General features: G+C 37.5%; 3 protein-coding genes across 3 annotated transcripts; 2 read left to right on the top strand and 1 right to left on the bottom strand.

The window, feature by feature from the left end:
* Nucleotides 1-97: 97 nt before the first annotated feature.
* LOC131776190 (MKI67 FHA domain-interacting nucleolar phosphoprotein-like) lies at nt 98-6,911 on the top strand. The gene is made up of 6 exons (XM_059092355.2): nt 98-214; nt 1,805-1,933; nt 3,000-3,108; nt 4,296-4,402; nt 4,913-5,023; nt 6,279-6,911. The coding sequence occupies exons 1-6, from the start codon at nt 104-106 to the stop codon at nt 6,330-6,332; spliced, it is 621 nt and encodes a 206-aa protein (XP_058948338.2). The 5' UTR covers nt 98-103; the 3' UTR covers nt 6,333-6,911.
* Nucleotides 5,023-25,095, bottom strand: LOC131776187 (tRNA N(3)-methylcytidine methyltransferase METTL2-like). The gene is made up of 11 exons (XM_059092353.2): nt 25,019-25,095; nt 24,755-24,846; nt 24,100-24,160; nt 22,985-23,228; nt 22,813-22,862; nt 22,217-22,277; nt 21,320-21,459; nt 20,954-20,984; nt 20,738-20,813; nt 19,645-19,710; nt 5,023-7,179 (listed from the first exon to the last, which is right to left on the bottom strand). Exons 1-11 carry the CDS (start codon nt 25,093-25,095, stop codon nt 7,040-7,042), a joined length of 1,038 nt encoding a protein of 345 aa, XP_058948336.2. The 3' UTR covers nt 5,023-7,039.
* On the top strand, nt 13,796-15,447 carry LOC131776188 (zinc finger protein SNAI2-like). The gene is made up of 2 exons (XM_059092354.2): nt 13,796-13,979; nt 14,266-15,447. The coding sequence occupies exons 1-2, from the start codon at nt 13,895-13,897 to the stop codon at nt 14,934-14,936; spliced, it is 756 nt and encodes a 251-aa protein (XP_058948337.1). The 5' UTR covers nt 13,796-13,894; the 3' UTR covers nt 14,937-15,447.
* Nucleotides 25,096-26,890: the final 1,795 nt, after the last annotated feature.

Below are 26,890 nucleotides of genomic sequence, written 5' to 3'. Positions count from 1 at the left end.
GTTTATTGTAGTTGTCAAGGCAATGGTTCTATTGTTAGAATTGCGGGCTCGTATATATTCTTAAGTACATGCGCACTGCGTGCACGTGGTAAAAATTTGCAACATGGCGAATGAAAACAACGAAGAGAGTAACGCGAAAGAAATGGCAACTTTAGCTCTTGATTCGAACAAACAGAAAGAATTCGAGGATAGAGTAAAAAGAATAAGTGCGACGGTAAGAAGGAGATTGTTTTATTTTGCAGTTAAGAGAATGTTGTCGCCTGTTTCCCTAGTTTCTTTCCTTACAACTCTCTGAACTGTTTGCTCGACGAAAAGATTTCATGTGTCCCGTGCGTTTGTTCAAAAAATAGATCACAGAAGTACTAAAAAGTGGCAGATGATGGGCAGCCAAGTGTGTCACTGATGTTCTTGCCACTTTTTGATGACTTCCAGCTTCTGTGATGTAGCACATTAGAGACCCACGGCAACACAGATTCTATCAGTTTTTTTAAGATGTGCCTCTGTCCTTCCATAGATCATACGAAAGAACCAATCAAACTGTGTGCATAATGTGTTTGTAGAGAAGTTGGAAAATTTTTGGGAAGTTTCTGCAGTCAGTGGTTTTGAATTTGACAGGACTGGAGCCAAATATTTGTGGTTTTTATGAAGCTAAAACTATTCAGTGAACAATTGCTTGCATCCTGGTGAAGCTAACCTACAGCTTTTGTGTTTCATTAGGAAATGGTGATAAATTTCGGAATGTGTATGATCTATCTCAAGCCGTTTCCTTTAAAAAAAACTTAATTAGTGATCATAGCAATAATTCTGAAATATGAAGAGGATAGTACATGGTGATGAGAAGATATGAATTTTATGTTCAAGTGGCATGATTAATAGCTCACAAATGAGCCATTATTCATGCCACAAGAACTTAAAATTCACATCTTTGAGCTAACTCATATTTGTTACATGGACAATTAATGTACATGGAAGAGATTGAAAACTTGGCTTTAATGTAGATACTTTGTATCAATAGAAACAAAACACCTGGTGCCCAAATTACAAAAGGTTTACATGTAGGACCATCAGTTACACTGAAATACATGTGAACTGGTTTTAAGAGCTTAATGAAAATTTAATTACTAACTCTTAATTTGAATCATAAGATAATTTTACATTCACTCCTACTAAAAACCTTTGAAGGCTGTTTAGCACAAGCAGAATAAAAACTTACCTTTGACTTGTTACAACTTTTCAGAAATTCCTTGAAAATCTTAAGATCAAACAGGTTTTCTTTTTGTGTTTTTGTTGTCTTGTTGTTAGGAAAATACATATACATCTTCACTTACCACAAGAAATCTTATGACCATTTAATATTCCAAATAATAACAAACCCCAAGTTCATTCAGTGAAGTTTGAAAAGGCAGGAATTGATTGATTGTGTTCATATTGATTCTTTGAGTGGTCTAGTTCTCACTAAAACACTCACGTCCACATAATAAAAGTATAAATTTTGGCACACATGTAATGAAGTGATAACTGAGGTCCATACTTAAGTTGCAGACCAAGTTTTTTCTGCTTAGAGCAGAAGCATGTGGACAATAACACCCAGCAGAAAAAACAAGGTTCTGTAAAGTATAATATGAACTGAGAAAATGAGGTCAATGATATATTTGTTATATCTTTGGGTTCAAAAAGAAGTGGAAGATTTCAATTCAACCAAACTTTTGAATTTAGTGGGCTGCCCACTGGAATATGGCCTTCTAAATTGACCAATCAAAGTACTTGTACTAACTTAGCATTATGATAATTTATCTTATTTTAGGCTAACGACTTGACACCTGGTGTTATCTATCTCGGTCACATTCCACATGGCTTCTATGAAGGTCAAATACGAAAGTTTTTCTCACAGTTTGGCACGGTGAATAAAGTCAGATTATCAAGAAGTAAGAAGGTAGGAGGCTGAGATTCCTAAGAAGAAACCTGCAAACAGAATTTCTCCAAAATGTTTATTATACTGTTGTTAAGCCTTAGACGCCTTAGAGCCACTAGCTTCTAATTTCTCCTTACAAAGTCACCCCCAAATCACCCAATAAATAAAGGAAATGGTCACCAACTAGAGAACTTTGGATTGTTGAACAAATTCTCATTATCAGCATTGTAGGAAATGTATTGGGAGCAGTATGGAGAACATGCATACTGATATTAGGGTGTAAAGAGTTAAATAGAATGGTAATCCAGAGAAAGGTGATCCTGAAATCAGTTGTTATTGGGGGCAGTAACAGATGTTGAAACAAGACAAGGAGAAGTTATTTAGCAAATTTATTAGTTTTTCAATAGATTGCCTTGCTATGTCTGCAGGCAGTTGAAATTCATTGGTGAATTATAAACTATAGGGTGCTTAACCCATGAAAACTCTCTGTAGCTGGTAAGCTTGTCTGCTCTCAGAACCAGTTTGCCAAATAACATATTGGAATTGTAACAGGGATGCTATCAGGTCTGGGAGTTTAAGGGTTAACCCCTAAACCTCTAAGAGTGACTAGCATATAATTTCTCATTATAATATCACATCTAAATCAAACATTAAGCACAAGAGAATAAAGGAAATGGTCACCAACTAAAAAAAGTTCTTGATTGTTGAATACATTCTCCCTGCCTAAGGGTATGTATGGAGAACAGTATGGAGAATATGCATACTCGTCTTAGGGTGAAAATCAGAGTTACAAATTTTGACAAGCCAATATTTTAGCATTAGCCCATTACTGAAGCACAAAGGACTCAAAGATAAGATAAGGTTGTGCTCTAAGAAAAATAGAAGGGAGCCCAGGGCTCTGAAACTGTGAAATCAAGGGTGCTTGCTTTTTATGGAAAAACTAAAATTCCTAAGTCGCCCATGAGCAAAAGTTAGGTGCTAGGGGCCACTGGGTGCTACTAGACCACAGCCATGATAAGATTAAAGAATTTATTTGTTCCCTTGCTTTATTAATTTTGTTTTGTTTTATTTTTTTGTCACTATATAGACTGCAAGGTCAAAAGGATATGCCTTTGTAGAGTTTTCCTGTGACGAAGTAGCCAAGATTGCAGCTGAAACTATGGACAACTACATGATGTTTGGGAGATTATTAAAATGTAAGTACTGTAGGATATGTCACTAAAAGAGAAACCACATTGATTTGAAGCAAAGATTTATCAAATTTTATCACACAATCAAATAATGGGATTAAGTTTCTAAAGATACTTTAGTGCGATGTAGGTGGGAAGTATAAAAAGATGATTTGGTTTTTTCAACTGAGTGGATAATGTAAACTGGCCATGCACGCGCACCATAAGTAGTTGCTATGTTATGAGACAAAGTATCATTATTTGTTATTGGTGAACAGCTCAAAGCTGAAGGCTGTGGTAAAAATATGATCTGCACCACACTGATATGGTGTTTTGTGATGACTGCATTTAATAATTGTTTCATAATTTGATTGTCAAGTTTATTTACCGTAGTTATTTTCAGGTATCTGTTGATACAACTAAGTATTTCTTGAGTAGCATACAGTTTGCAGGGAAAAGGTAGTGAGAAGTTATTGCACATGAGCTAACTATTATTTTTCAGCAGCAACTGGCAGGTCATGTTACACACATTGGCCTAATGGTCAGTGCACAGGACTCCATGACTAAGAGGTCCAGCAGGGGCTTAGCTTTCAAAAGGGATGGGGGTGAGAGAGGGTGTTGCACTGCAACAAACAGAGGGTACTCACCAGTTTTCACCCCCTGAATATTGCATACTTGCTTGAAAAAAAGGGGGGGTCTAAGCCGGCAGCTGCCAGAGTTCCAACTGCTACTTGATAACATGTCGCTAGTTACTCTGATTAAAATAGTTACCTAAAGGTCCTTAACCCCTTAACTCCCAGAAGTGATTAACAAGTAACTTCTCCCTACAATATCCATGTAGTATCCAGCAAACAAGTAATGAGAACACTCAGATGTGTCAGGTAGAAGTTGTTTTCTTGATCTAACACCAAATTCTCGTAACTAATTTACAAGGAACTATGTAGCAGCTAGAGGGGAGAATTAACAATCAGATCATGGGAGTTAAAGGGTTGATGAATTTTTCACAGTCACATACTATTGCAGAGTCTGATGCCTACTTCAAAACATTTTCAAATCCCTGCAGAGGAGTTCATTGTATCTCAGTTGGTAGATTATTGAACTTTCCAAGAGCAACTGAACAGTATCCAAATCTTAATTGGAGGTTAGATTTTCCTTTTCCTGATACCCAAAACAAAAGATCAACCTTTTTCCTTTGCTTGCTTTTGTGTTTACAGGCAAAGTAGTTTCGAAGGAAAAGGTTCATCCAAGGCTGTGGAAAGGATCAGAGAGGAAGTTTTATTCTATACCGCGGCAGCAAGAAGAAATAACAAAGCACAATAAGGTGTGCAGTAGCTTAAGTGAAGAAGCAAACAGGACAATTATTTTCTTCTAGAGAAGCTGCAGTTGTAAATGACTCATGATGAACACATGCATGTATTGAAAATACCTGTTTGCTCCTTGGAATAATGGTTATAAGAAATGATTTTTTTCTGAAGTATTTCAGCTGGCCTGAATCTAAAATCCTTGATTTATGCAGTTATGTGTGTAACTGGCCCACAGCGCACTTTTTGTACTGTGTATCAAGCACTTGTGGTAGTGTGTGGGAATTCAAGATCCTTACTAATCAAACAGGTGGTGGTGCTTGATGAGGAACTAATAATGTTTTACCCTAAAATTTTTCATAATATGTATCAAGTACTTGAAGTAGTGTGTAGGAATTGAAGATCCTTACAAATTTTATTAGCTGGTATTTGACAAGGTACTAACATTTTCATCTCATCAATATACTTATTTTCTCTACCAAATAGGTGATGGTTCTTATGTAAGATGTCTTTTTGATTTGCATTTACAGGAAAAAAGTAAAAAGGAACATGAAAAGCAAGTGGAAAACATTCTCAAAAAAGAAAAAAGGAAGAGAAAGAAGATCAAGGATCTTGGTATTGACTATGACTTTCCTGGATATGTAAGTATGCAAGTTTAATTACTAACTAGAGAAATAATTAATCACATGTCAAAAGTGCTGCTAATGTTAACAAGATGGTATTGATTGATTTCACCTTCCATTGTGGTTGGCATTGAAATTAAACAGTTTATTAGCAATAATGGATTAAAAGGAAAAAAACTAACAGTGAAATAATTACATTCAATCCTCAAACTTCCCATTTGTGACATGGCAAAAATCTAATCAGTGGAGGGGGGGGGGGGGTCCAAAAACTGAATTGATACAGTCAAACCTTGATTATTCGGACTTGTTGGGACTAGATGAAATAGTTCGGATAATCGAGTGTCTGGATAATTAAGAATATGAATATTAATGAGGAACAAAAACTGATTAGAATTAAAAAATAACATTTAAGCGTAACAAAACATTTACAAATCAAGGACATAATGATCTTGAATAACCATTTGTGATGCTGTGTAGAGTGTGGAACCTCACACAGCAACAAAGCAACTCTAAGCCAATCAGACCTCATTCTAATGTTCTTCGTTAGTTACAACGCATTACAAGGCACTGCTTTTGCTTTTGGAAAGCAAAACAAACCCAACTTTACTTCACTTTTCAATGCTCTAGTTTTAAAGAATATGGCTACAGGTCTTGATCATGACTAATAAATATTCAGGACAAAACTGGGATCAGAGAAAAAGTCCGGATAATTGAGAAATCCGCATAATCAAGGTCCGGATAATCGAGGTTCGACTGTACCAATCAGTTTTGAACAGTTGTAGAAAACTTTTGCTTCCTTGTCAACCAATTAGATACAAAACAAAAGACAGTCTACACTTCACAGTTTGAACCCAGGAGAAATCATTTGATTGTCTAGGGGGCTGTGAGAATTTCTGAATTTCTTGTTTATGGCGCTTTTGCCTGATGTTTCAACAACCTTAGCAGAACTCTAACTTTTATACATGAACCTCAGAACCCTGATTCTGATGATAATTTCAGCACAGGTTTTCAAAATATTTATCTTTGTTCTGGTTGCCTATTGGGGATGTGATTTCGTTGGCTTTGATTTTAAGATACTCATGCAGAGAAGACTGGTAGACAAATACCTTCCCCGCAATAGGAGTTGAACAATCTCACAGCAGTTGCAATGAAGTGCTTTCACAGCTGTGCAATTCTCTCGCCAAACCTGTTACTCATGCCAATATTAAAGACATTGCGACTCGAAGTACTAGGGTAAATAATGTTGTTTTTTTTGTTTTTGTTTTCCTCAAAGGCTTCAGAAGTAAAGACAAAACTACCAAAACATACGAAATTCAGTGACAAGTAAAGACCAATTGAGAAGTCTGTCTTTTGTTGTGGAACTCCTGCAGAACAGAGATGGCTAGGACTTCATCTTTTACACCCTAATTTCATTATTCGTATTTCCACACTTTTCTCTTTACATTTTCTATGGTGATACAGAGAGAATTTGTTTGACAAACAGGAGCTTTTTAAATTGGTGATCATTTCCTTTGTTCTTATGACTGTTACATTTGATTCAAGGAATGTAATGTAAGGTAAATGTAGAAGTCAGTCACTTTTCAGGATCAAAGGGATAGTAAATGTGTATTCACGGGAAACTAAGCACTTAATAATTCTTAAAAATGCGAGGATGTCCCATCCCTGCTGTTAGCAAGGAATTTGGAAAATTTTGATCATCTTGTACCCAAGTTAAAAATGCTTTCATGGAGTTTCACTTTTATTTCTTTTTTAACGCACGTGGGGTTTTATTTCTTTTTCTTATCATTTTTCTTATGTTTGATTAAGTAACCTTGTATTTCATTCCATTTGTAAGGGGTTCAAGCAAATGGAAATTTGGTGTAAATAATAAATATTATGTAGAGAAATGCTACACTTGGAAGATTTATCTTTGGTGAGTAGCTGGTTTCCTTAAAGTTGAGCAGATTTCTCCGATAGTCTTGAGAAATCTACAAGTTTTCACAACAATTACATGGAATTCGAGAATTCCCTCTTTTTTTCCCAGACAGTTTTTCGTTATCTAGGTTTCCTATACTTGCACTGAATCCAAATACGATACATTTTCAGCTGCCGGCCGCGATTCACTTGAAGTCGGCGGTCAACGTAGTTCTGTTCTTCAACAAGGCCGGCTTCTTGGAACATTTGGGAAAGTTCGTCTGAAATATTGAAAGGAGGAGTTAGAATAACTAATATCAGGTGACAAAAAGTAAAGCGAGGGGTCTGGAAACAAATTAAAATAGAATTAATTAATTTTTGTGTATAAAAAATTAAAACGTGTATTAAAACTTCTTAGTTTACTTTTACAAAACCATTATTTTCATTTCTGTGACAAAAAGAAAATGTGGACAGAGGATTTTACTCAAGCAAATTTTACCAAACAAAATCATTCTGTAATAACCATAAAGTTATCAGAGTGAAGGGAGTCATATTTTAGCATAAAATATTATTTTTACGGGTGCTGCACACAGCTAGAATACGGCAAAGTACGGACAGATTTTGTCCTTCCCGATTTTCTGGACGTTGCAAATTGAATTTACACAGTTCCTAGACGTCGAAATTAAATATTCAAACAAGACAGACACTCCTCACACTTCACGCAGGCAACTAGACAAGTGTTCTATGCTCTGCAAATTGCTCGTAGGTTGGCTAAGAAAGTACGAGCAAAATTTCTTTTCGCGTGCAATAGAAACCTTAATCGTTTACAAACATCTTTTATTCCCGTACAACTGAATGATTCTCATTAATTTTTGTTAGAACTACAAGCTAAGTAGTCTGAACTATTGCGATAATATCGGACGAGGTCAGCTAATTTTAGTTAAGCTTTTTAAAGAAGCAGACAGTCGCACGGACCGAGACAAAGAAATATGTTCGATCTCCCTTTGTAGAATTTAAATTCTTTAGGCACTGTCACTCAAGGTCAATTAGCCAAATGGAATTTACTTCGGCCGTAGTTGTTTAAAATGGATGTAGATCTAAAATTTTTAAAAATGTAGATTGCCTAGGTGGCGTGGCAGAGGTGCAGGGAGGGGGGAGGGACAGCGATGTTGGCTCCTGCTCTCCTCCACTCCCCCCCCCTCCCCCCAAGTTTCTATGTTCAACATTACTCGAACAGCCTAAGCATTGCTTGAGCAGCGGAAAGTTTAAAAGATGAGAGCTTATTGCTAACCAAACCAAATTTCCTAAAATGACGTTGGCATAAGCTGGCAAACCTCTTTGCAATGCTAAAAACTACCTGTTGTAGTCGTGGTTAAATTGTGACAGTGTATAACTAGGCAGTTGTTCAAAACACAACACATTATCTCGCGAAGCGTGATTCTGAAGAGATGATTTGTGGAAAGACCACAAAGTTGGATATCTTGTAGAACCGATTCTTCACTCAGCAAGGCCGGCAAGGTTACAGCCCCTTCCCCCTTTCCGTCCATTTTTCCGCCGCCCCATGAACATATTCAAGTTACGTTTTTTAAACTATATTTCAATTCACCCTTAACAAATTCACACAAGGAAGGAAGGCTGCATATTCGAACTGTTTCAAACATCCAACAAAAATCATTTACGCACGCGAGAAACTGCATGAGTGGAAAAAGAAATTGATACAAAAATATCGCTTTTCAATTTTGATTCTTTTTATCTAATTAGACCTGTAAATGTATCAACATTCTCTAAATACTAACGATTGATTACTGAATTAATGGTTTCCGGAATTTAATTTCCCCAGACTTATGCAACATAATTGATTTCTTGTATCATTTTGGATCATGTAAATGATATTGTTCATCTTTCAACTTAAAAAAAATTGCTTTGACTATCACTCAATCTTAAGGCTGAAGTCGAAGTTACTTTGGTCACTGTAAAATGTTAGTCACTCCCGAAAGTGAAAGGGTTTCTTATTACAGTACAAGTTTTTGAAATCTTGCGTCACCTGAATTGAAATGAATTCATCTCAATACGAGGAAATGATCAGCGTAATGACTAGGGTAGCGCATTCAAAAATCAAAGTAAATCCCTACGAGGTACAAATAACCAAAATTATGTAAAGGGTTAAGTTTCTAAAGAAACTGTGGTGCTGCGTCGGTGGGGAATTGTAACAAGATAATTTGGTTCTATCAACTGAGTTGACGATGTAAATTAGCCACCATAAACAATTTCAAAACTGACGTTTCTTGCGTTAGCCCTTTGTCAAAATTATATACCGAGCGAATTCAAATTAAGCGGAAAACTAAAATCTTCAAAATACTATTCATAGTTTCCCAGTGTTTGGTTACGACGACAATGAGATCAAAGTTGATTTTTCTAGTAAGTGTTGCATTTAGATAACAGACCCTTAAATTTGCGTTTTAAAACTGTTGGCCGTGCTCTTTATTTGTTCTATTTTGTAAATTTGCTTCTCTGTATTGAATCGAGTTCCCTCCAAAATGCGTCTCTGGTTTTGGGGTACACTTTTATACTCTTTCTTCTACTTTCACGGTTTTGAGTTTCTCTGAAAAATTGAGTCCTTGAACGCTGTTGTAAAATTCCGCAAACTACACCTTGTGTATTCCGCCCAGACTGTGTCATCGCATTCGGCTATTGTCAACTGAATTATAACAGGGAAACTCACTAAAAATAATCCAGCTTGTGTCCAAATTTGGTACCTTCTGAGTTTTAGTCTGTTTGTATCGACCACACTAGAGACCAGCCCAGACTGTCATCGCATTCGGCTATTGTCAACTGAATTATAACAGGGAAACTCACTAAAAATAATCCAGCTTGTGTCCAAATTTGGTACCTTCTGAGTTTTAGTCCGTTTGTATCGACCACACTAGAGAACAGTTATTACAGTTATGTCTTCAACTCTCTTCTGATTAGTGCGACATAGCGGCCACCCACAATCTACAATTCTGCAAAGTCTGCTCGACTGTTTTTTGTTGATGGAACTCAGAGTTAGGTTTTAATCCCACTTCAGGAAGTTTCAGTGAACTGCAAATGTTTTTACACGTAGCAAGCACCTTTTAGTCCAAAGAACTGAGAGGTTGGACAAACACACTCTACTTCAAGGTTACACGGAATTCAATCACCCCGTGTAGCATGAAAATTTTGTAATAGTTTTTATATTTTGCGGAAACAAATCTTTGCAGGGCAAGATGACTCACACTTTCGCAGAAAAATAACATATGCGGTTTTCTCAGAGTTCAAACAGCAGAACAATACCAAGGAAGGTAATGCAATACTTCCAACATTTCTCACTCGAGATGTACTGAGAAATAGACAAGAAAGCGGATTTATTTTTGTTTGACTGAGAGAATACACATTTAAAGCGTTTTATGTTGTAGGATTTTGATCTTCAAGAATTTATTTTTGCAGATCAAGGAAAATCTTCAAGATCCGAAAATATTAAAACCCGGAAAATATTAATGCCACACAAGTACAATCAATGTTTTTTCGAGTCAATCAAGTTTGAAACACACAGATTAGCACCGCGAAGAAAAATTACCTCAGTGACTTGAGATAAGTGAGGACGGCTGGATATTGAATGAAAAACGTGCCCCGACTCAGGCCTCAATAGAGAAAAGAAAGGAAAGTTAATCGAACAACGAAGATGCACACTGCAAAATGGCAAGCACGCCAAACATACCTCACGCTGTGAAAGGCCGAGTGCGTCCCAAGGTGAAACCACAACAACGCATTTTAAAGCACCTTTGAGCTTTTTTCTCCATTGTAACAATGTACTGTTGCCATACTTGTTTCCAGGCAAGGATAATCGCTCAGCATGCACAGCTAGGTTTAGTTTTAACTACTTTTTCTTCCTTGTGAAAACAGTTCGGTGAAGGGATTTAAAGTGTGGGTCAAAGTTTTAAAATCATTGACTTCATTGTTCAACTTCCTGAAACTCTCACATGACTATTATGTCAATACAACAACAGTTTTCACTTGCAACGCTGGCATGAAAAGTGAATTCTTGTGGCTTTAACTAAATATAAACGAGGTTTGTATTGATAGGCGACGCCGAAGAACCATATACTACAAAAAAAGTTTTGTTTGCAACCAGACAATAAACAATTACTGCCAAGCGACTCGCTAAACATGTGAGCTTCTTATGTTCACAAACATGTAGAATCAATAGACGCGCTCGACTAAACGCGGTGGCTTTTTTCAGTCAGTGTTCCCGCTGTCAAATCACCTGGCATTAAAAAGTGCTCTCGGTATCTGAAGCCAAATCATTTTTGATAAAAAACGCGTTAAGAAACAGAAATGTCGTCATTAACCTAAAATTTGGCTTTGACTGCTTTTTAAATCACGTGAATTTTAAATGTTTTCGGTTTCACAGTTCATAGTCCGCGAACAGGTCACTAAATATATTTTTATTGAATTACAAAAGAAAATAATTCTTCTTGCTGCGAACAAAAGATTACACTGGGGTTCTTAGACAAGAAAGACTTCATTGGTCGAGAGAATGGCGTCACTTTCCCAAAGTGATTGTTTGCCTTCAACGCTAGAGGAAGTCATTTATCTTCAAAAGAAAACATATTTTGTCGCAAGGAAAACTGCAAAAGCACGTCCCGCAATAAGGGAAGAGCTTTTACCTCGCGGTCATTGCTAAATTTGGAGCGATTTCAGTCAATTTCCTCGGTATAAATTACAATTAGACTGTTAAATTAAACGACAATTAAACTCGATGCAGCGAGTCCGATAGACATTTGCAAACTTACTTCCTTCATTTCAAAGTTAATTTTAAAATATTATCAGAGAAACGCCCATCTCAGGCACTCAATTAAGAAAGATCCAGAAGCTCCCATTCAAGGTGGCTGATCTTTTGAACAATTAACGCCTTATTGGGTGAAATAAGAGCTTTTATCGCTACGAAGCAGCCGTGATGGTTGCCTGTCAGGTCAGGCATGGTCATGGGTTTCCGCTGTGTGCTAAAACTGATGATGTCTCTGCTTTTTTGTTTAGCAGATCAAAATTCGAGATGGGTTAATCAGTTTAAGCTTATTACTTTTCACCCACACTTTGCAACCCTGCTGTATTCTTGTTGATCTTGTTTGAATCGAGAAATCTGTATGTTTTTGAAAACATCTCCATTTTTTTAACCTATACAACATAAACCCTAACACGGGACAAAACAAGGGCTCTGATTTTGAAAACTTCACTGTGTTGGCTACACAAACAACTCACACTTATGAAGTATATTGCTCGAGTTTTGGTGGCGTATAATAAACATCTTATTGCTTTAACGAACGATTTCAAAACTTCGGTGACACATTCACGACATAGAAATGGAAAGCCACGAAACTAATCCAAACCATAATTGAATGGAAAACCTCAAACTGGTACGAAAACACTAGAAGAGAAAAACAGCTTTCATCATACAAATTCACCACAAGAACCACTTCATATCTCTGAGTATTTTTCAACCTGATGAAATGGGCTTTCAGCCAAGAAATTCTATTCTCTTCACAAAAATAAAACACTTTCCAAAACGGACATAACCTCTATAAAAAGAGTGGGGAGGTCCAATTCAGGAATTCGAGATCAAATTACCCGAAGGCTGACAACATTTTTTCCCCATTATAAACTCGACAGGTTCTTATCTAAGTGGAGTTCACAATATTTAGGAGATTGCAAACCAAATTCCGTTCATTGTTCCAGGAAAATCAACAACGAAAAAAATCAGCGTTCATATTGCTTTCATTTTCTGCGTAATCCCGAGCCGAACCAGGATTAACAAAGATGATTAATTTTCAATCGACGCCCTGTAATAGTTAAGATTTTAAATCCAACTTAGCGCTATGATTGTATTTTCTGATAAGATTTGAGCTGGAATGCTCTTACACAGACACTTTCATCTTAACAATTCAAAAATTCCTCAGACAGGTCGTTCGCTGGTGGGAAAACATCCAAAAACATGCCTCGCTTTTAACCTTGGCATTATGATTTGGTGAGGTTTTTAAATTGTCTTTATCCAAAATAATGACCTGAAATGTAATATTCATCATAAGATCAGTAATCTTGGCCTCAATGTTATTTATTTTTTTGATATGAAACTTTTTTAAAGCGACATGATATTATTGAAAGGCTCGCCTACTCGCGTCACCTGCCAGGCTGACAGTTTAATTCGCGGAGCCGAATTTGTCCCTTGCAAAGAAAACCATTTCGACGAATGAATACATTTGCAACGCTTTCAGCCGAGAAAACAAAACAGAAAGGTTTCGATAACATTCGTCTCAGCGCCCATAAAGATTAAACAGATACCTGGTTAACTTGACAAATGACTGTTATTTCGGCTGAGATGCAAATTTTGGTGCCATGAATCGATACTGTTTGCCAATTTCTGATTTTAGCTGCGACGAATATTGAACTGTTATTGTTCGCGTTTGTTAATTATCCCCCTGTATTGACTTTCATATCATAACAATGGCCGAACAATGGCAATAAAATGCCGTCACCTGTTGTTTTTTTGCTCTTCAGTTCAAACATCGACTGACTAACACTGAAGCCAGACTCTTTCTAACGACATCGGAATTTCCTTTGGCTTGTACTTCTTGAAATCGAAAGAATGGGTGTTGGCAACTTATGCTTCGAGTTAATGACGCTCTTGTCAACTCCCTGTGTCGAGAGGTGGGAATTTAATGGGGTTTACCCTGCTCTACAAATAGGGAACGGATTTTTTTAATTTTGACCCAAAGCCAGCCCCCTAGTGCGGAACGGTTCAAAGTGTGTTACACCTGACGGGTGACGTCACAGATGAACAGCCAATAAAAGCGAGTGAAACGCTTTGAGCTGAATCGCTCTCTAAACTCCCAACAGTATACACGGACTACAGAACAAGTTCTGTTGTCGCAAAAACAACATCAACATCATCGTACACCTCTGCCTGACTAGGCTTTCGAAAAAATGCCGAAAGCTTTCTTAGTGAAGAAGAAGACAGAGAAGATCAGAAAGCTGCCTTCGAACGCAATTATTTCCAGCCCGAGAGAAGGTGAGTGAAATATTCCAATCCTATTGTATTATCTTTGATGCACTTGTTGTCAATTATATCGGACAGGTAGCAGTGCGCGCAAGAATTCTTCCTGAGCGGGCTTCGTTCGCTCGCTCGCTACTTTCCCAATTTGCGTGTACTTTGCTGCATTGTATCGCCGCCCGCTCAGTGCGGCTGCCTATTTGCTGAATTTTTGAGCGCTGGTTTCTAACAGCAGGTAGAATTTGTAAATCAGATATCTGATTTCTTATTCTACCATGTGTTTTTTCATCCACGCATGCAACAGGTTATAATCAAGATTTACAACATGCTACTACACCGCCGCTTATCAACACAATGCTTCACATGCCGGTCGAAATGAGCTGGGAAAAGAGACTTTTCACCTATCCCGCCGAAGTTTCGAGCCTCAGCGTACTGAGAGAAATTCCAAAGAGTGTTTCCGTGGAGTCTAACGAAAAACAACCAGGCATAAGGAGCGTTGATGAAAATGGCAATGAGATTGCCCCGGGGCAAACAGCGCGAAATCACTACCAGTGTCAGGAGTGCTGCAAAAATTATTCATCGCTGACATCGCTTCTGAGACACCAACAATATCATTGTCATCCGCACCAGAAGCGACCGTTCCATTGCAAATACTGCGACAAACTTTACGTGTCGCTTGGAGCGCTTAAAATGCACATTCGGACACATACACTGCCTTGTAAGTGTCAAATCTGCGGGAAGGCATTCAGCCGGCCGTGGTTACTTCAAGGACATATACGAACACATACAGGTGAAAAGCCCTATAAATGCCCGAATTGCCAGCGCGCTTTCGCAGACAGATCGAATCTTCGTGCGCATCTACAGACACACTCGGACGTGAAAAAGTACAGCTGTGGTCTTTGCTCCAAATCTTTTTCAAGAATGTCACTACTGCTTAAACATGAAGACAACGGCTGCCCTGGCAATAACACTTAACACGAAAACCTGATTAACTGTATTCCAGAACTTTCGATTCGCTAGCAAAGCTCACCAAATCGCGCCATGATAAGGTTAAATGGCTTATCGGTGCTCAAAACAACAAAATCACAGTTGTGACTAAAATGTTGGAAATGTTTTCCTGAAAGATGTTTTTGTTCAAACGAAAGATGACAATGGAATCGACCCGTAGAGAAGCCGGTCTTAAAAAAAAAATTTTTTAATAGGCTCTGGTGTAGAGAATAGTCCGATTAAAGTAATAAGGTCGCCGGAATTTTACAGAGAATAAGATTGACTTTTCCATAACAATTGACAAACAATCCAGTCTTTGCAAATGCATTTAAGAGCATTTAAACTCTAGGAAATTGCAACAAGGAACTCGTCACTAAAAACTAACTTCTATCAAGAAAGGAAATCGCAGAGATGTTTTCCATTTCAGTAAATTGTACACCCAAAAATCGGTAGAATGTAGGTGCAGAGAGATCGTTTATAAATAAAGACTTCATTTCAAGCGAGTCTGTACGTAATCTTCTGTCGCCATTGCACACAAAGAAACCGCATTAATCAGTGAAGATATTTGACTATGCTTAACACCTGTTGAATCAAAGTTATCTTTGAATCAAGAAAGCTCGTTCGCAAACACCTGGAATAAAATTTCACGAAAATGCTCTTCCGTCTGTCATTACGAGCTTTTATCGCTTCCACCCAAGAACGCATTATAAGGATATTACAAATCTACAATTTGTTCAAAGCCGAAAATGCGAGTTTCAAAATCTCGTAACTGCCCCCCGGGAGGGACAATATAAATAAAAGTCGAGACTGCATGTTTAGCTAATCTAATCAGAGCATAGAATACCATTAGTGATTTTTTAATTCCGTATAAATTTCTCAACGATAAGAAAACTGCTTGGGCTGAATGGCGTTAACTTAACTAGGCAGGATGCGAGGGAAAGTCTGCTAAAATCTGAAAGAAAACTAGCTAAGTTTTTGACCTACCGAAGCGGATGAGATGCGAAACGAGCTGTTTTGATAGTGGCACACAAAGACAGTTCTGCCTCCTCAAAAGGTCTTTGATAAAGGCCAAATCTTCGTTACCATATAACAGGTAATTTTGACAATATGGCATTTTAAGTCTACCACGCAGCCAATCAGAGGCGTCTGCCAACCTGTCGCTACAGAGAAGTGTTTAATAACTCTCTAGCCACGGGCAAGTTTATTTGTCTTCGCATGAAAACCACCGTCAAAATCAATCAATCTGCTGTAATTGGTTTCCCCGCTAACTCGGCTCCACACGACGGTCAAATTGTGACGTGAATTTCTTTCAATAGCCCCTCAAAGCAACGTAAATGTGGTTCGTGCTAAACTACTCACATCCATGGATAGAAAAGCGGAAGACAAACAAAAATAACATGTGAATTAGATTGAACAAACGATCTAATGCATAATCACAAAACAAAAGAAAAGCGCTTTGATTTACTTCGAAAAATCTGCCAATTACGCCCTAAATGTATTTAACATTTAACATTGTGCAATATCTGCTTATTAAAGAGCATTCTTTACACGGGATGACGGATGGAAATAGCATCACGTATGTTTGACAAAATATCCTGATTCCTGTCGACAGCAGGTGATGCAAGATTGACCCGACCGGCCTGGGAATAAATTAAGAACTGGTTTTAGACACCTGTTGAAATCTGCGCTTTTAAAGCTTGCCAAAACACCTTGCTGATAAATATGTGTCCGGCTAACTGAACACTTAAACTACTATTGTTCGTTATAAAGCCATATTTGTTCATTTAGAATAAAGTTTGCTTTGAAATGCTAACACTGTCCGATTAGATCGTAAACAGGAACTCTAACATTCTAGGAAATCAGGAGTTGGAAAAAAAAACGCACGGAAGTTGGCACAGCCCGCAAAATACAAACGGAATTCGGATCATCGAGCGATCGTATCGATAGACTTATAACACCATCATTGAGAATGTACTTTAGAAGTACAACTTTTTTCCACAAAAAATGATTTTTTTCATGACGCTGTAAACAAGAAAGGGAACGCTAGCGTTATCTTGTCTTAAATAGCAGTGAAAATTAATTTCATAAGGACAAAATATTGCTTGAGCGAGCACAACGATTGCAGACACTACATATGGTTTTAGTAACAAAGAGATTTAATCAACCGCGAGAAAAAAAAACATTCAGCGAAGCACGAATTGTACTCTTTATAATCTTTCTAATCTCATAAGATAAATATTTCAAACTTTGCCTTCATTAATGGGCTTGCAAGTCACTCAAGAAAGACATTCACTGAGTGAGCAGTATTAAATTCTCGTGGGCGAATTGCACTCTATAATCTTTCTGATCTCACAAGATAAATATTTCAAACTTTGCTTTCATTAATAGGCTTGCAGGTAACTCAAGAAAGATATTCACTGAGTGAGCAGTCTTAAATTCTCGTGGGCGGCCTTGTTTACCACATCTCCCATGTTGTATAATGCTGCGACCACTTGAAAGGGTTGATAGATTTTGTGGTTGTCAAACTCATTCAAGTGTTTTACTGGTGAAGAATATTAACTAGTTGTAATGCTTTATAAACTTTAGGACAGTTTGTTTCAAATGAGTCCGCCCTGTTTCCCTTGACAATAACCCAGAATTCGCATGGCACAGACAAACAGAGATAAATACAGATGAAAGCTGATGTTTGGCCCTATTAATTTTATCTTGAGGTAAATGATTTTATATAGAGATTCTAATTCAAGCAACCTTGGCGAAAGGCCATTAATTTTTTTGAAAAATAAATAGTGTATCTTATACATTCAATCAATCATATAATTAGGAATAAAATGCAAAGCAAGATTTCACTCGTTTAGAGAAATTTTTTTGAGTTGAGTCATTCAAACTTTGCAATTTGTTCAGTTCACATTACAAACAAAAAAGCATCAACTTAAACCTGCGAAAAAGATGTGCTATACAAGAAACCGAAAATTTACTAGGTTCCCTTCATATTCAAACAAACAATTCCTGAAAATAAACCTAAAAAAAAAATTAATGCAATTTTCGTGGTCGAGGGCAGAAGAGCGGATGGGCTGAAAATGAACCACGCCCACAGTTGTTTTTGCACCTAACACAAGAGGAGTATTATCAGCTGGTCACGTACGATAGGAGTGACTCAACAAATGTCGAATCATCTTGATATCAAATACTTCAGTTTGTTTTCGAACATAATGCTAGATTTCCGCTTCTTAATCATTAAATCACCTGCTGGCGAGCAGGTTTGAGTATTGATTTCTTAGCACGTAGGCCATCAGCTCGAACAGGTAAACAAGTTTTATTGAGACGTGCTTTCTTCAACATGTGAACAATGTTCTGTTCTTTTCACCCACAAACATCCTATTCGTTTGGTGGCTTGTTGTTTTTCAGTCAAAAGGTATTCTTGTTTTGAACTCAAATGGTTACACTAACAGGAAACTTGTTTGTTTTTTTTCAAACCCGGCACGTTTGTTCGAAATAGCAAAAAAGCCATTTATCACAATTAAGCGTTCGTACAGTACAAAGAAGTAATCAGCACGTTTTCGATTTTTAAACTAAATTGCTTCAGTAAATCCTGTCATGAAAACACAACACGAAATTCAAATTACCTTGAAAAAATACATGCATTTGTAGTTTTCATAGTCACACATTGCATGTAATTTCTGCGGCTTTAAGGGTCGATCAAAATTCTCTCATACCCACACAGGGCAAAAAAATTTGTTCCCACGATATGGCAAGGTGTTCAAGTGGCTTCTTTAGAGAGGGTTAGCAATTTCAAAAGACCACAGAAATACCCTAAAACCCACAATGTTACTTCACCAGTATGAATCGTAAAACGGAAAAGTGTACTTCGCCATAAAAGGTCAGATGTGAAGATCTTACAGATTCCCGTGGCGTCTGCCATCAGCGCAATCGTGGAGGTATTTTGGTCGGGTTACGGGAAGGTCGGCGTAAGCTTATGAGAAGCTTAGAAATTAATCCGGCATGAAAACCTCAAAACGGCTTCATCACCCTTGTTTTGAGCATAAGAAATGGCATGTTTCTTATTAATTCAACTCTTAAAGTAATTCTGAGCATTTCCCACGGTGTAAAGCGACATTGAGCGGAGAAACTTTGCAAGAATAATTTGCCAATCAAACGAACACACGTCAAAGGATTTTAAGCCGGTATAATTTTGCGCATAATGCTATTATCAGAGCATTGAGCATAATTCCGGCATGATGGCTAAACTTCGTAAAAAATTCCCTTGATGCTGCAGTTCAACAAGAGATAAATTCTGTAGCCTGAGTACTGTCAACAGCGAGCCTGCTTTTCTCGTTTGCGCTTCGGTAAGCATTTTATTCCAAACAAGTTTCCCTAGTATGCTAGTGAAACAAGTGGCAGACACCAGTAGAAATTTGTAAGGGTTTACCAGCGCTTCTCACCTTCGCACCGATTCTCATTAAACTCCTTTGTGGACTCAAGTACGTCGATTATGAGGCTCACAACACGTAAGACTGCCAGGCGAATATCTCTCGTAAAACCTCAAGTGTGTGCGTCTGTAAATGCGCACGTTTTAACTAATTTACTTATTAACATTTCTATTTTTAACGCTGTTAATTATAAACGTCAGCGTCACGGGAAGAAAGCAAATCTAACGGCAACCACAAATTGAATGAGCTACTACATGGAAATTTCTTACCTTGTGTGAAGAAGTACACCCTTGTACCATCACCGCGAACATAAAAATTATCGGACAAACATTTATCTAGGGAAACAAAAAAATCAAAAGAAAACGTACTCATAACTTGGTAGGGAGAACTTGTCCAGACGTGACAGAAAAAATAAATTCGATCAAAGTCCATGTTAAGGCGCATTTCTATAAAACAATCCTTCTAAATATATCGAGGTCACTCAGACGTACATTTAGGTCAAAAATAATCCTCTAAAATCGAAAGATTATTTGAGACATCACAAGTCAACCATTTAGTGGATCAAATTGTGCACATCTATTTACATCAAGCTGTACATAAATAAATGATTCCACTCCAACCCCCCCCACAGGAGAAATTTGGCTTATTCTCAGATCTCTTTCTCTTCCTCCATCTCTCTCTCCCTCTTTCCCCTTGTGAAGCATCACAAATGCAGTCTAGTGATCGAGGGCCCGAAAGTCTTCGCACAGAAAATAACGGAGCCGTTCATAGTTCCGTCTCGCAGGAGTGGCTGGATTTTAAAGGACAACGAGCCAAAATGCTTGTCGAGGATCGGTGAAATCTTAAGTTAAGAATCAATGAAAGGGTAGAGCAAGTATCGTGTCAAAAATTCTTTCCGAAAGAACTCGAACCTCAGACCAGCCGCTATTCATGGAAGAACAGTTTGTCGTCTGAGCTACAGTGACACTGTTGGTTACTTGAGCCACATACAGTTACGTACAAGTCATGCACAGGTCAAAGGTAAAAAGGAGGGAAAGTTGCAAAAGACATGTTCAGAGACTAGAGAGCCTGTTATGAGCAGTCAGTCTGTCGGGACGAGCGAAAAAATATCAAGGGGGAACTAGTGGGAGGAGGAGAGAAAGAACTTTCCTTCCTCGTCTTTCACTCTGAAGACTGCACAAATTTACTCGCTCGCTCACAATGTCCAACAGCCCAAGCTATAGTAATTCTGACAATTAGGACAGACAGAGATTTTCGGGTGACTGGCAGAGACTCTTGACAAAAATTTCATCTCTAAAAAGTATCTGCAATATTTGCAGAACTATGTTAAAGTCATGAACCAAATACGGCGTCACTTCCCACCTTTCTTAAACCTGAGCTGAGCCATATCATATCGACCGTAGTCTCGAAAGAGAATCAGTCCACCTGGTTTGAGAAGCTGGAAAGGAAAAATCAAAGATGTTAGTCGAGGATTGCATCTGGTTGAGGTGTCATTTCTTTCTACAAATACCTACAGCTGTACATGTGTTCTTCGTCACGATCTTAAAGACTCTAGACTTTTACCAAAATAGTACCAACCTTGGATAATCTGCAAATAACAGCTGGCATTCTGCAAACAGAGAAGGAAAGAGAAGGAAGGAAGTCTAAATGAGTATTAAGTAACACCCACTTGTAATACAACTACCAGGGAGGGAATCAAAAAAATTTTTGTGGGAAATACCCTTAGTCTTTCCACAAGTGGCAATTTTAATTATTAAAAAAATATCAATACATGTTAACTTGTTTTAATGGCTGGGGAAAAGATTCATTTTAGGGAAAGAATGTATTTCATGGATACATTGCACTGCTGAGAGCCAATCAGATTGCAAGGATCATCAGTGACTTCAACTTGGTTTTACCGGATAAAAGGCAAGATCTATGAAATGTTATAAAATTTCAACTTACTTGTCTGGGTGTACTGCTGACAATACGAAAATGAGAATTATGATGTCAAGGCTTTCGTTGGGAAATGGAAAAACAAATGAACTATCTGTGATATCACACACAAAGGCAAGGCATCTGTCCTCACTATAGTCTGGATGTTCCTACAAAAAGTACATTACAATATGGAAATGAAAATTCTGATGGCAGCAAATATCATGGATGGAAAATGCCAGTTTGTGTGCTGAAAGTTCAGATAAGCACAATCTTGGCAAAATGGTTAACTCTTTACAAAACATATTAAATGTTTAGCACTGCAACTGTTTTTGTCAGCATGGTGAGTGGTGAAAAATACAGGCAACTAGCATATTAAATATGTATATATATATCTTTTTGTTTTCTTTTTCAGGAGAAAATAAAACATTTATGTATTTATACACATTTTCAAATTTGCAACAATTTTTGAAATGTATACATATAGGAAGTCTGTCTTTCAATTTTTCCATAATACAGTGCTTGATATGGAGATGTAGAGTGCAATATATATTGAGATAGGGGAAAAAAACAGAGACTATACTCTCATCCCTACAAGCCTGTTTTATGATTACTCAATAATCAGAGGATTTTATTGTTTTATTTTATTACAATAAAATCCCCTGATGAGTGAGTAATCATGAAACAACCACAACTGACAACTTGTGATGAATAAAACAGTCTTGTCTACATATGACAAAGATGGGTTCTGAGAGCCACATGAACTGCTGTGATTCTGGCACTGCACTTTGAGCAGAGTGAGTCACTTTTATTGCTGGTGCTGAGACTTACAAGTGTGGTGTTTAGAGGAAGCTTTGCTGAGTTGATGCATGAGAATAGAAGGTACCAGAGTAATAATACACAGGAAAATCTGAATCTCTAACTCACCTTCACCAAATTTATAGCATTTGAAGAGAAATCACAGCAGTAAACAAATAATGTTGGGTCACTGGAAGATAAAGAAATATGTTTATAAAATAGCCAATAAATTTGTCTAATCAAATTCAATTGCGCAAGCATGCTTCATATCCCTACTGTGCACACTCATGACGTCAGCAAACCTATCCCTCAATAAAAAAATTGTCCATTGAGTTGAAAATTTTATAAAACAATTGGTTCATATGTCAGCTGTGCATTCATCCAGCTATGCCTCAAGCAACTCTTACGCATCTTTCATGCTCTTCAAACTTCCCACGTGCTTCATATCTCGATGAACACACACTGACATATGAACCAATTGTTAAATAGGTCAATCCATACTATTTTTGTACTATGATAATCCAGAAACAGGGTTGAAACTCCGGTGGCCAATTTACAATATGAGCTCAGTTGATAATACAAAATTACCCTGTTATACTCTCCCACAGTTTCTTTAGAAACTTACCCCCAATAATCCTGAAACTGTTAGGCTCATAAAGCCTTTTCCTTCATCAAAAAGGAAAAATTACTCAGAAGGCATGATTGACATTATTCAACAAACTTACTTGTTGGCCTCTAATATTGGAAAAACTGTGTTCCCCATCCCACAACCAACCTGCAAGAGAGGAAATTAAACATGTGCATGTGAGTGTGACTCATCCCAAAAATGACAGTGACTGCTTAATCACCTCATCTGGATATAAGGTTGTAATGAGATGTGGTTACACAATTTCATACCTCAAGAATCCGTTTCTTTTTTCCACAACCAGGATATTCTTGAACACAATGTCTGCTTGATGTTAACTCATTGTCTGTCATCTCAGTAACTGCTGAATCATTTTTGCTGTCAGTTGATGGTTGTGTTTCATTCCCTGGAGACAAATTGTTTCTTGACATCCTTGAAGCTTCACCCTGATCTGGAGTTTCAGGTCCTGATAATTCAGGAAATTCTGTGAATAACCAATGGCGATCTTTGAAAAACCTGCATATCAATACAAAACATGATGAGGCAAACGGCAGCACTTTGGAGAAAATTGCTTACAATGTAATTTGGTAGCTGTGGTTTGATATTCCTTTCTTAAATTACTCACAAATTTATATAATTTATATAACTTTCTAAGTACTTTATGAAAGACATAACAGATTGTCTGATACGTTTGAAAAGCACTTAACCCTTGAACTCCCATAACCAAGACAGAATTCCTCCTTGCAATATCAACACAATATCAAGTATGCAAGTGAGGAGAACAAAGAAAAATATCAGTCAAGGGATTATTAGTTGATCCAATACCAAATTCTCTGTACTAACATCACAAGAACTGTATGGCAGGTGGTAAGGAGAATTACTAATTAGATCTTGAGAGTGAAAGGGTTAACTCTTAACACTCTTAGAGTGACTAGCATCTAATATCTCCTCATAATATCACTGCTTAATCTAACATTACAATCATGAGAATAAAGGAAATGATTGCCAACTGAAGAAACTGATTAACAAACAAAATCTCCTGGTCAGTACCATTGGAAATTTATTTCGGGGAGTATAGAGAATTTGTCTTCTGATGTTTGGGTGTAAAGCAATAAGTGTCCACAACTACTAATTTGAGGTACAAACCCCCAAAGGAAGTCTAGATGGGTTAGGGTTGATGAGAACCCTATTGACATTGTTGCACTGTTCTCCTTTTCAGGCAGTAACTGGTAACATTAATCACCTGTAGTACCTCTTATTAACATTTAAAATTGCTTGGAATTCTTGAAAATTCAACAGGTAAAAAGGATTTGCCAGTTTGAAAATTTATTTTACCTGTCATGCTTAAAATAAGGGAGCACACTGTGTTTTTTAAAACCAGTTTTACCTGTTTTGGTGTTGCATGTAAAATTCATCCCAGAAGCTACCAGCTTTATCCTCAAACAGTGCTAAATGTAGATTGGACAGAAAAGTTTAACACCTTGAGCCACTGAAACCCTTGTTTAATAGCTATTGTTATTTTGGGGGGGGGGGGAGAGAGAGAAAAACTGGCTTCTTGGTTTCCATTTCTTCCCTAAAAATATAACTTTCTCATATATTTCCATTGAAACTTTGTACATTGTTGAAAAATGTCAAGGAATTGATTTGATTGCTCAAAAAGGAAGGTCACTATCTTTTTTTCTGTGGATCAACACGGAAATATGCAACATTTTCTCCCATTGAGGCAGATGACGAAATTTTTAACTCTATAACCCTTTTAAGTGACTTGCATCTAATTTCCTTACAACATCATCCCTGAATCACACATTAAGGTCACAGGAATAAAGGAAATGAACACCAAATAAAGAAGCTCTTGATTGTTACACAAATTCTCCTTTTCAGCACCTTCGGAAGTAGACAAAAAACAGAATGGAGAATGTGCATACTGATGTTAGGGTGTAAAGGGTTAAAGAGTTCATACATTAGAAACTCAGATCAGAAATTTAGTCCCTTTAAATGAAAATTAAAACTTGAGTTCTGTGTAAGATGTTAGCAAGAAGTACCTTGTTCATCCTCTCCGAGTTTAATACAAGAATTTTCATCTATCTTCTGTTGTGCAGCTTTTTCTTGCTCACTGTCCCATTCCACATTGTCCCTGTATAAACTGTAGCGTCAGTGACGAGCAGAAAATGGAAATCCCTGATTCAAACATTCGCGCCAAAGCAATTCTCAATCGCGTCAAATTAGTTCTCGCGGCTGTTTCCTGAACGCTTAACCACACAAAATCATCCTTGAATAGAATAAATAAAATCTCATATATGTCTCACCAAGCATTATGCTCAAAAACTTTGGCTGGATCAGAGAGGAATCGATTTCCAAACTGGGGCCTCGAACAATCCGCCATCTTGAAAGAAGTATTCAGACCAATTGGTACGCGGGCTCAAGGAATAGATTAGTTCCTAGACTACCGACAAATGAGCACTCGCCCTTAACTAGCCGTGTAGTAACACTTCCTTTCCGGAGAGAGAAGTTTCCATTTGGTTTAGTAGATTAATTTTCAAATTGACCAAAAAAAAATGGTATTCATAATTGATCATTGTTAACCGCATCTATAATCGTATTAAAACAGGACACGAAAGAAATAGGTTTAGTCTAAATTTAATTTTTTATGACGTCTTTCTCTCGTCAAATTATAGGATCTGTGGTCTTTGAGAAAATGTCCTCTCTCCTCCCCTCTGTAGAAACGATAGCGAAAGTCATGAATCATAAACCTCAAACGAACAAAAGCCTTTCTAGATTACGAGCAATACTTCTTTTTCTGAGAAGTCCGTCGCGCGTTTGAAAAACTGAAATCAGTAAAAAAAAAATTGATGTTAGCGCGCCGCGGGAAGCTCTTAGAGTAAGTCGCTCGAGCATGGTATATCACTATATAGTAAGTATTTTGCTCTCTTTCCGTTATATCTAATTTGTGAAAGGTACTGTTTTAAAAGCGATCCTCAACGATAACTAATCAAATAATTCTCAAAGTTTCCTGCAGTGACAGTTTCCCCGAGACTCAACACCTCGTCAGAAAAATCGCGAGCTTTCTAACGATCCGTATTTAACAAATCTTTTTCACAACTCTTCAATCAATATTCTACTTCATGAGAGTGATGAACCATGCAATTCACCGGCAAACAGCAACCAGTCATAGCTGGCAAACTTTTTGCTATTCGCTTCAAGTCGTTTTCACACCAAAGTGAAAGTAATTTTGCATTTACAGTGGATAAAGGTTTTCTCCGCAATTTTTCTACAGGGTCGACGTAGGAATTGTAGAATAAGTACACTCAGGGTCCATTTTTTTCGTCGTAATGATCAAGGTGAAACTGACTATTGACTCCTAACTGTGAACAACGCCTAATAAACGATGCATCGAATTCTGTGTTAAGTATTTTAATTCGTACGCCAAAGTCAGTGAGACTAATAAGAAATGCTTTTCGTGCTTCCATACGGGAAGCAAGCGCTAAACAACATAGGGTAGCCGATGGTCAACGTGCAACAAGTCAAATGAGTACCTTGACTCAAAGTTCCTGAAAAATAAAGTGGCCTATGTGTAGTTGTCCTTACGAGCAAAGGTGGTCCATGTTTGTCAATGCATAAGAAGGCAGTTATTCGCTAAAAAAAATACCGCAATGACAGTTTTTTCCGTCAGGCGCAATCCTGAAGAGATGATTAGTGAAGGGATAACAGGACTGAATATTTTGCCAAAACAGTTATGCTACTCCAGCGATAGTCTCCACACCGAAACGTACGGGGGAGGCTCTACCTCCCCCAAATTTTCGTTTGAGGATCTACAGCACCCCATCCCCCATCCCCCACCCCCCCCAAAATCCCGCCCCCTATGTTAAGACGGAAAGCGCATATTTTGATCCATTTCTCCCTGATTCACGCAAGCTGTTTCGGTTTTCTGATACTGACCGCTTTAGACTATTCTTTTAACTCAATCACAAGAGAAACCAAAACGTTTTTAGCGTTCTTCACGCTATGGTTTTCGTTTTTCAGCTTTCACATGGTACTTGAGCTGTTTACAATGACAATCTCTATAGATTTGCTATTCACATAAATACAGAAACTAATAAATATATTTGTTTCTTTGTTAACACAGGAGTGAACAAGTAAGTTTCTAACCGATCAGTCAGGGAAAGGAGCGAGCTAAAGTG

The sequence above is a fragment of the Pocillopora verrucosa genome, chromosome 10 (assembly GCF_036669915.1).
Source record: "Pocillopora verrucosa isolate sample1 chromosome 10, ASM3666991v2, whole genome shotgun sequence".
Classification (NCBI taxonomy): Eukaryota; Metazoa; Cnidaria; class Anthozoa; order Scleractinia; family Pocilloporidae; genus Pocillopora; species Pocillopora verrucosa.
Note: the sequence above shows the minus strand (reverse complement) of the source record. Positions and strands in the feature narration are given on the sequence as shown.

Coding starts and splice junctions, on each gene's coding strand:
- LOC131776190 (XM_059092355.2), top strand. CDS start 104: ATGGCGAATGAAAACAACGAAGAGAGTAACGCGAAAGAAATGGCAACT. Junction 215..1,804: donor TAAAAAGAATAAGTGCGACG/GTAAGAAGGAGA, acceptor ATCTTATTTTAG/GCTAACGACTTGACACCTGG. Junction 3,109..4,295: donor GTTTGGGAGATTATTAAAAT/GTAAGTACTGTA, acceptor TTGTGTTTACAG/GCAAAGTAGTTTCGAAGGAA.
- LOC131776188 (XM_059092354.2), top strand. CDS start 13,895: ATGCCGAAAGCTTTCTTAGTGAAGAAGAAGACAGAGAAGATCAGAAAG. Junction 13,980..14,265: donor TATTTCCAGCCCGAGAGAAG/GTGAGTGAAATA, acceptor CGCATGCAACAG/GTTATAATCAAGATTTACAA.
- LOC131776187 (XM_059092353.2), bottom strand. CDS start 25,095: ATGGCGGATTGTTCGAGGCCCCAGTTTGGAAATCGATTCCTCTCTGAT. Junction 24,161..24,754: donor ACTCGGAGAGGATGAACAAG/GTACTTCTTGCT, acceptor ATCTACATTTAG/CACTGTTTGAGGATAAAGCT. Junction 20,985..21,319: donor TCAGCAGTACACCCAGACAA/GTAAGTTGAAAT, acceptor CTCTGTTTGCAG/AATGCCAGCTGTTATTTGCA.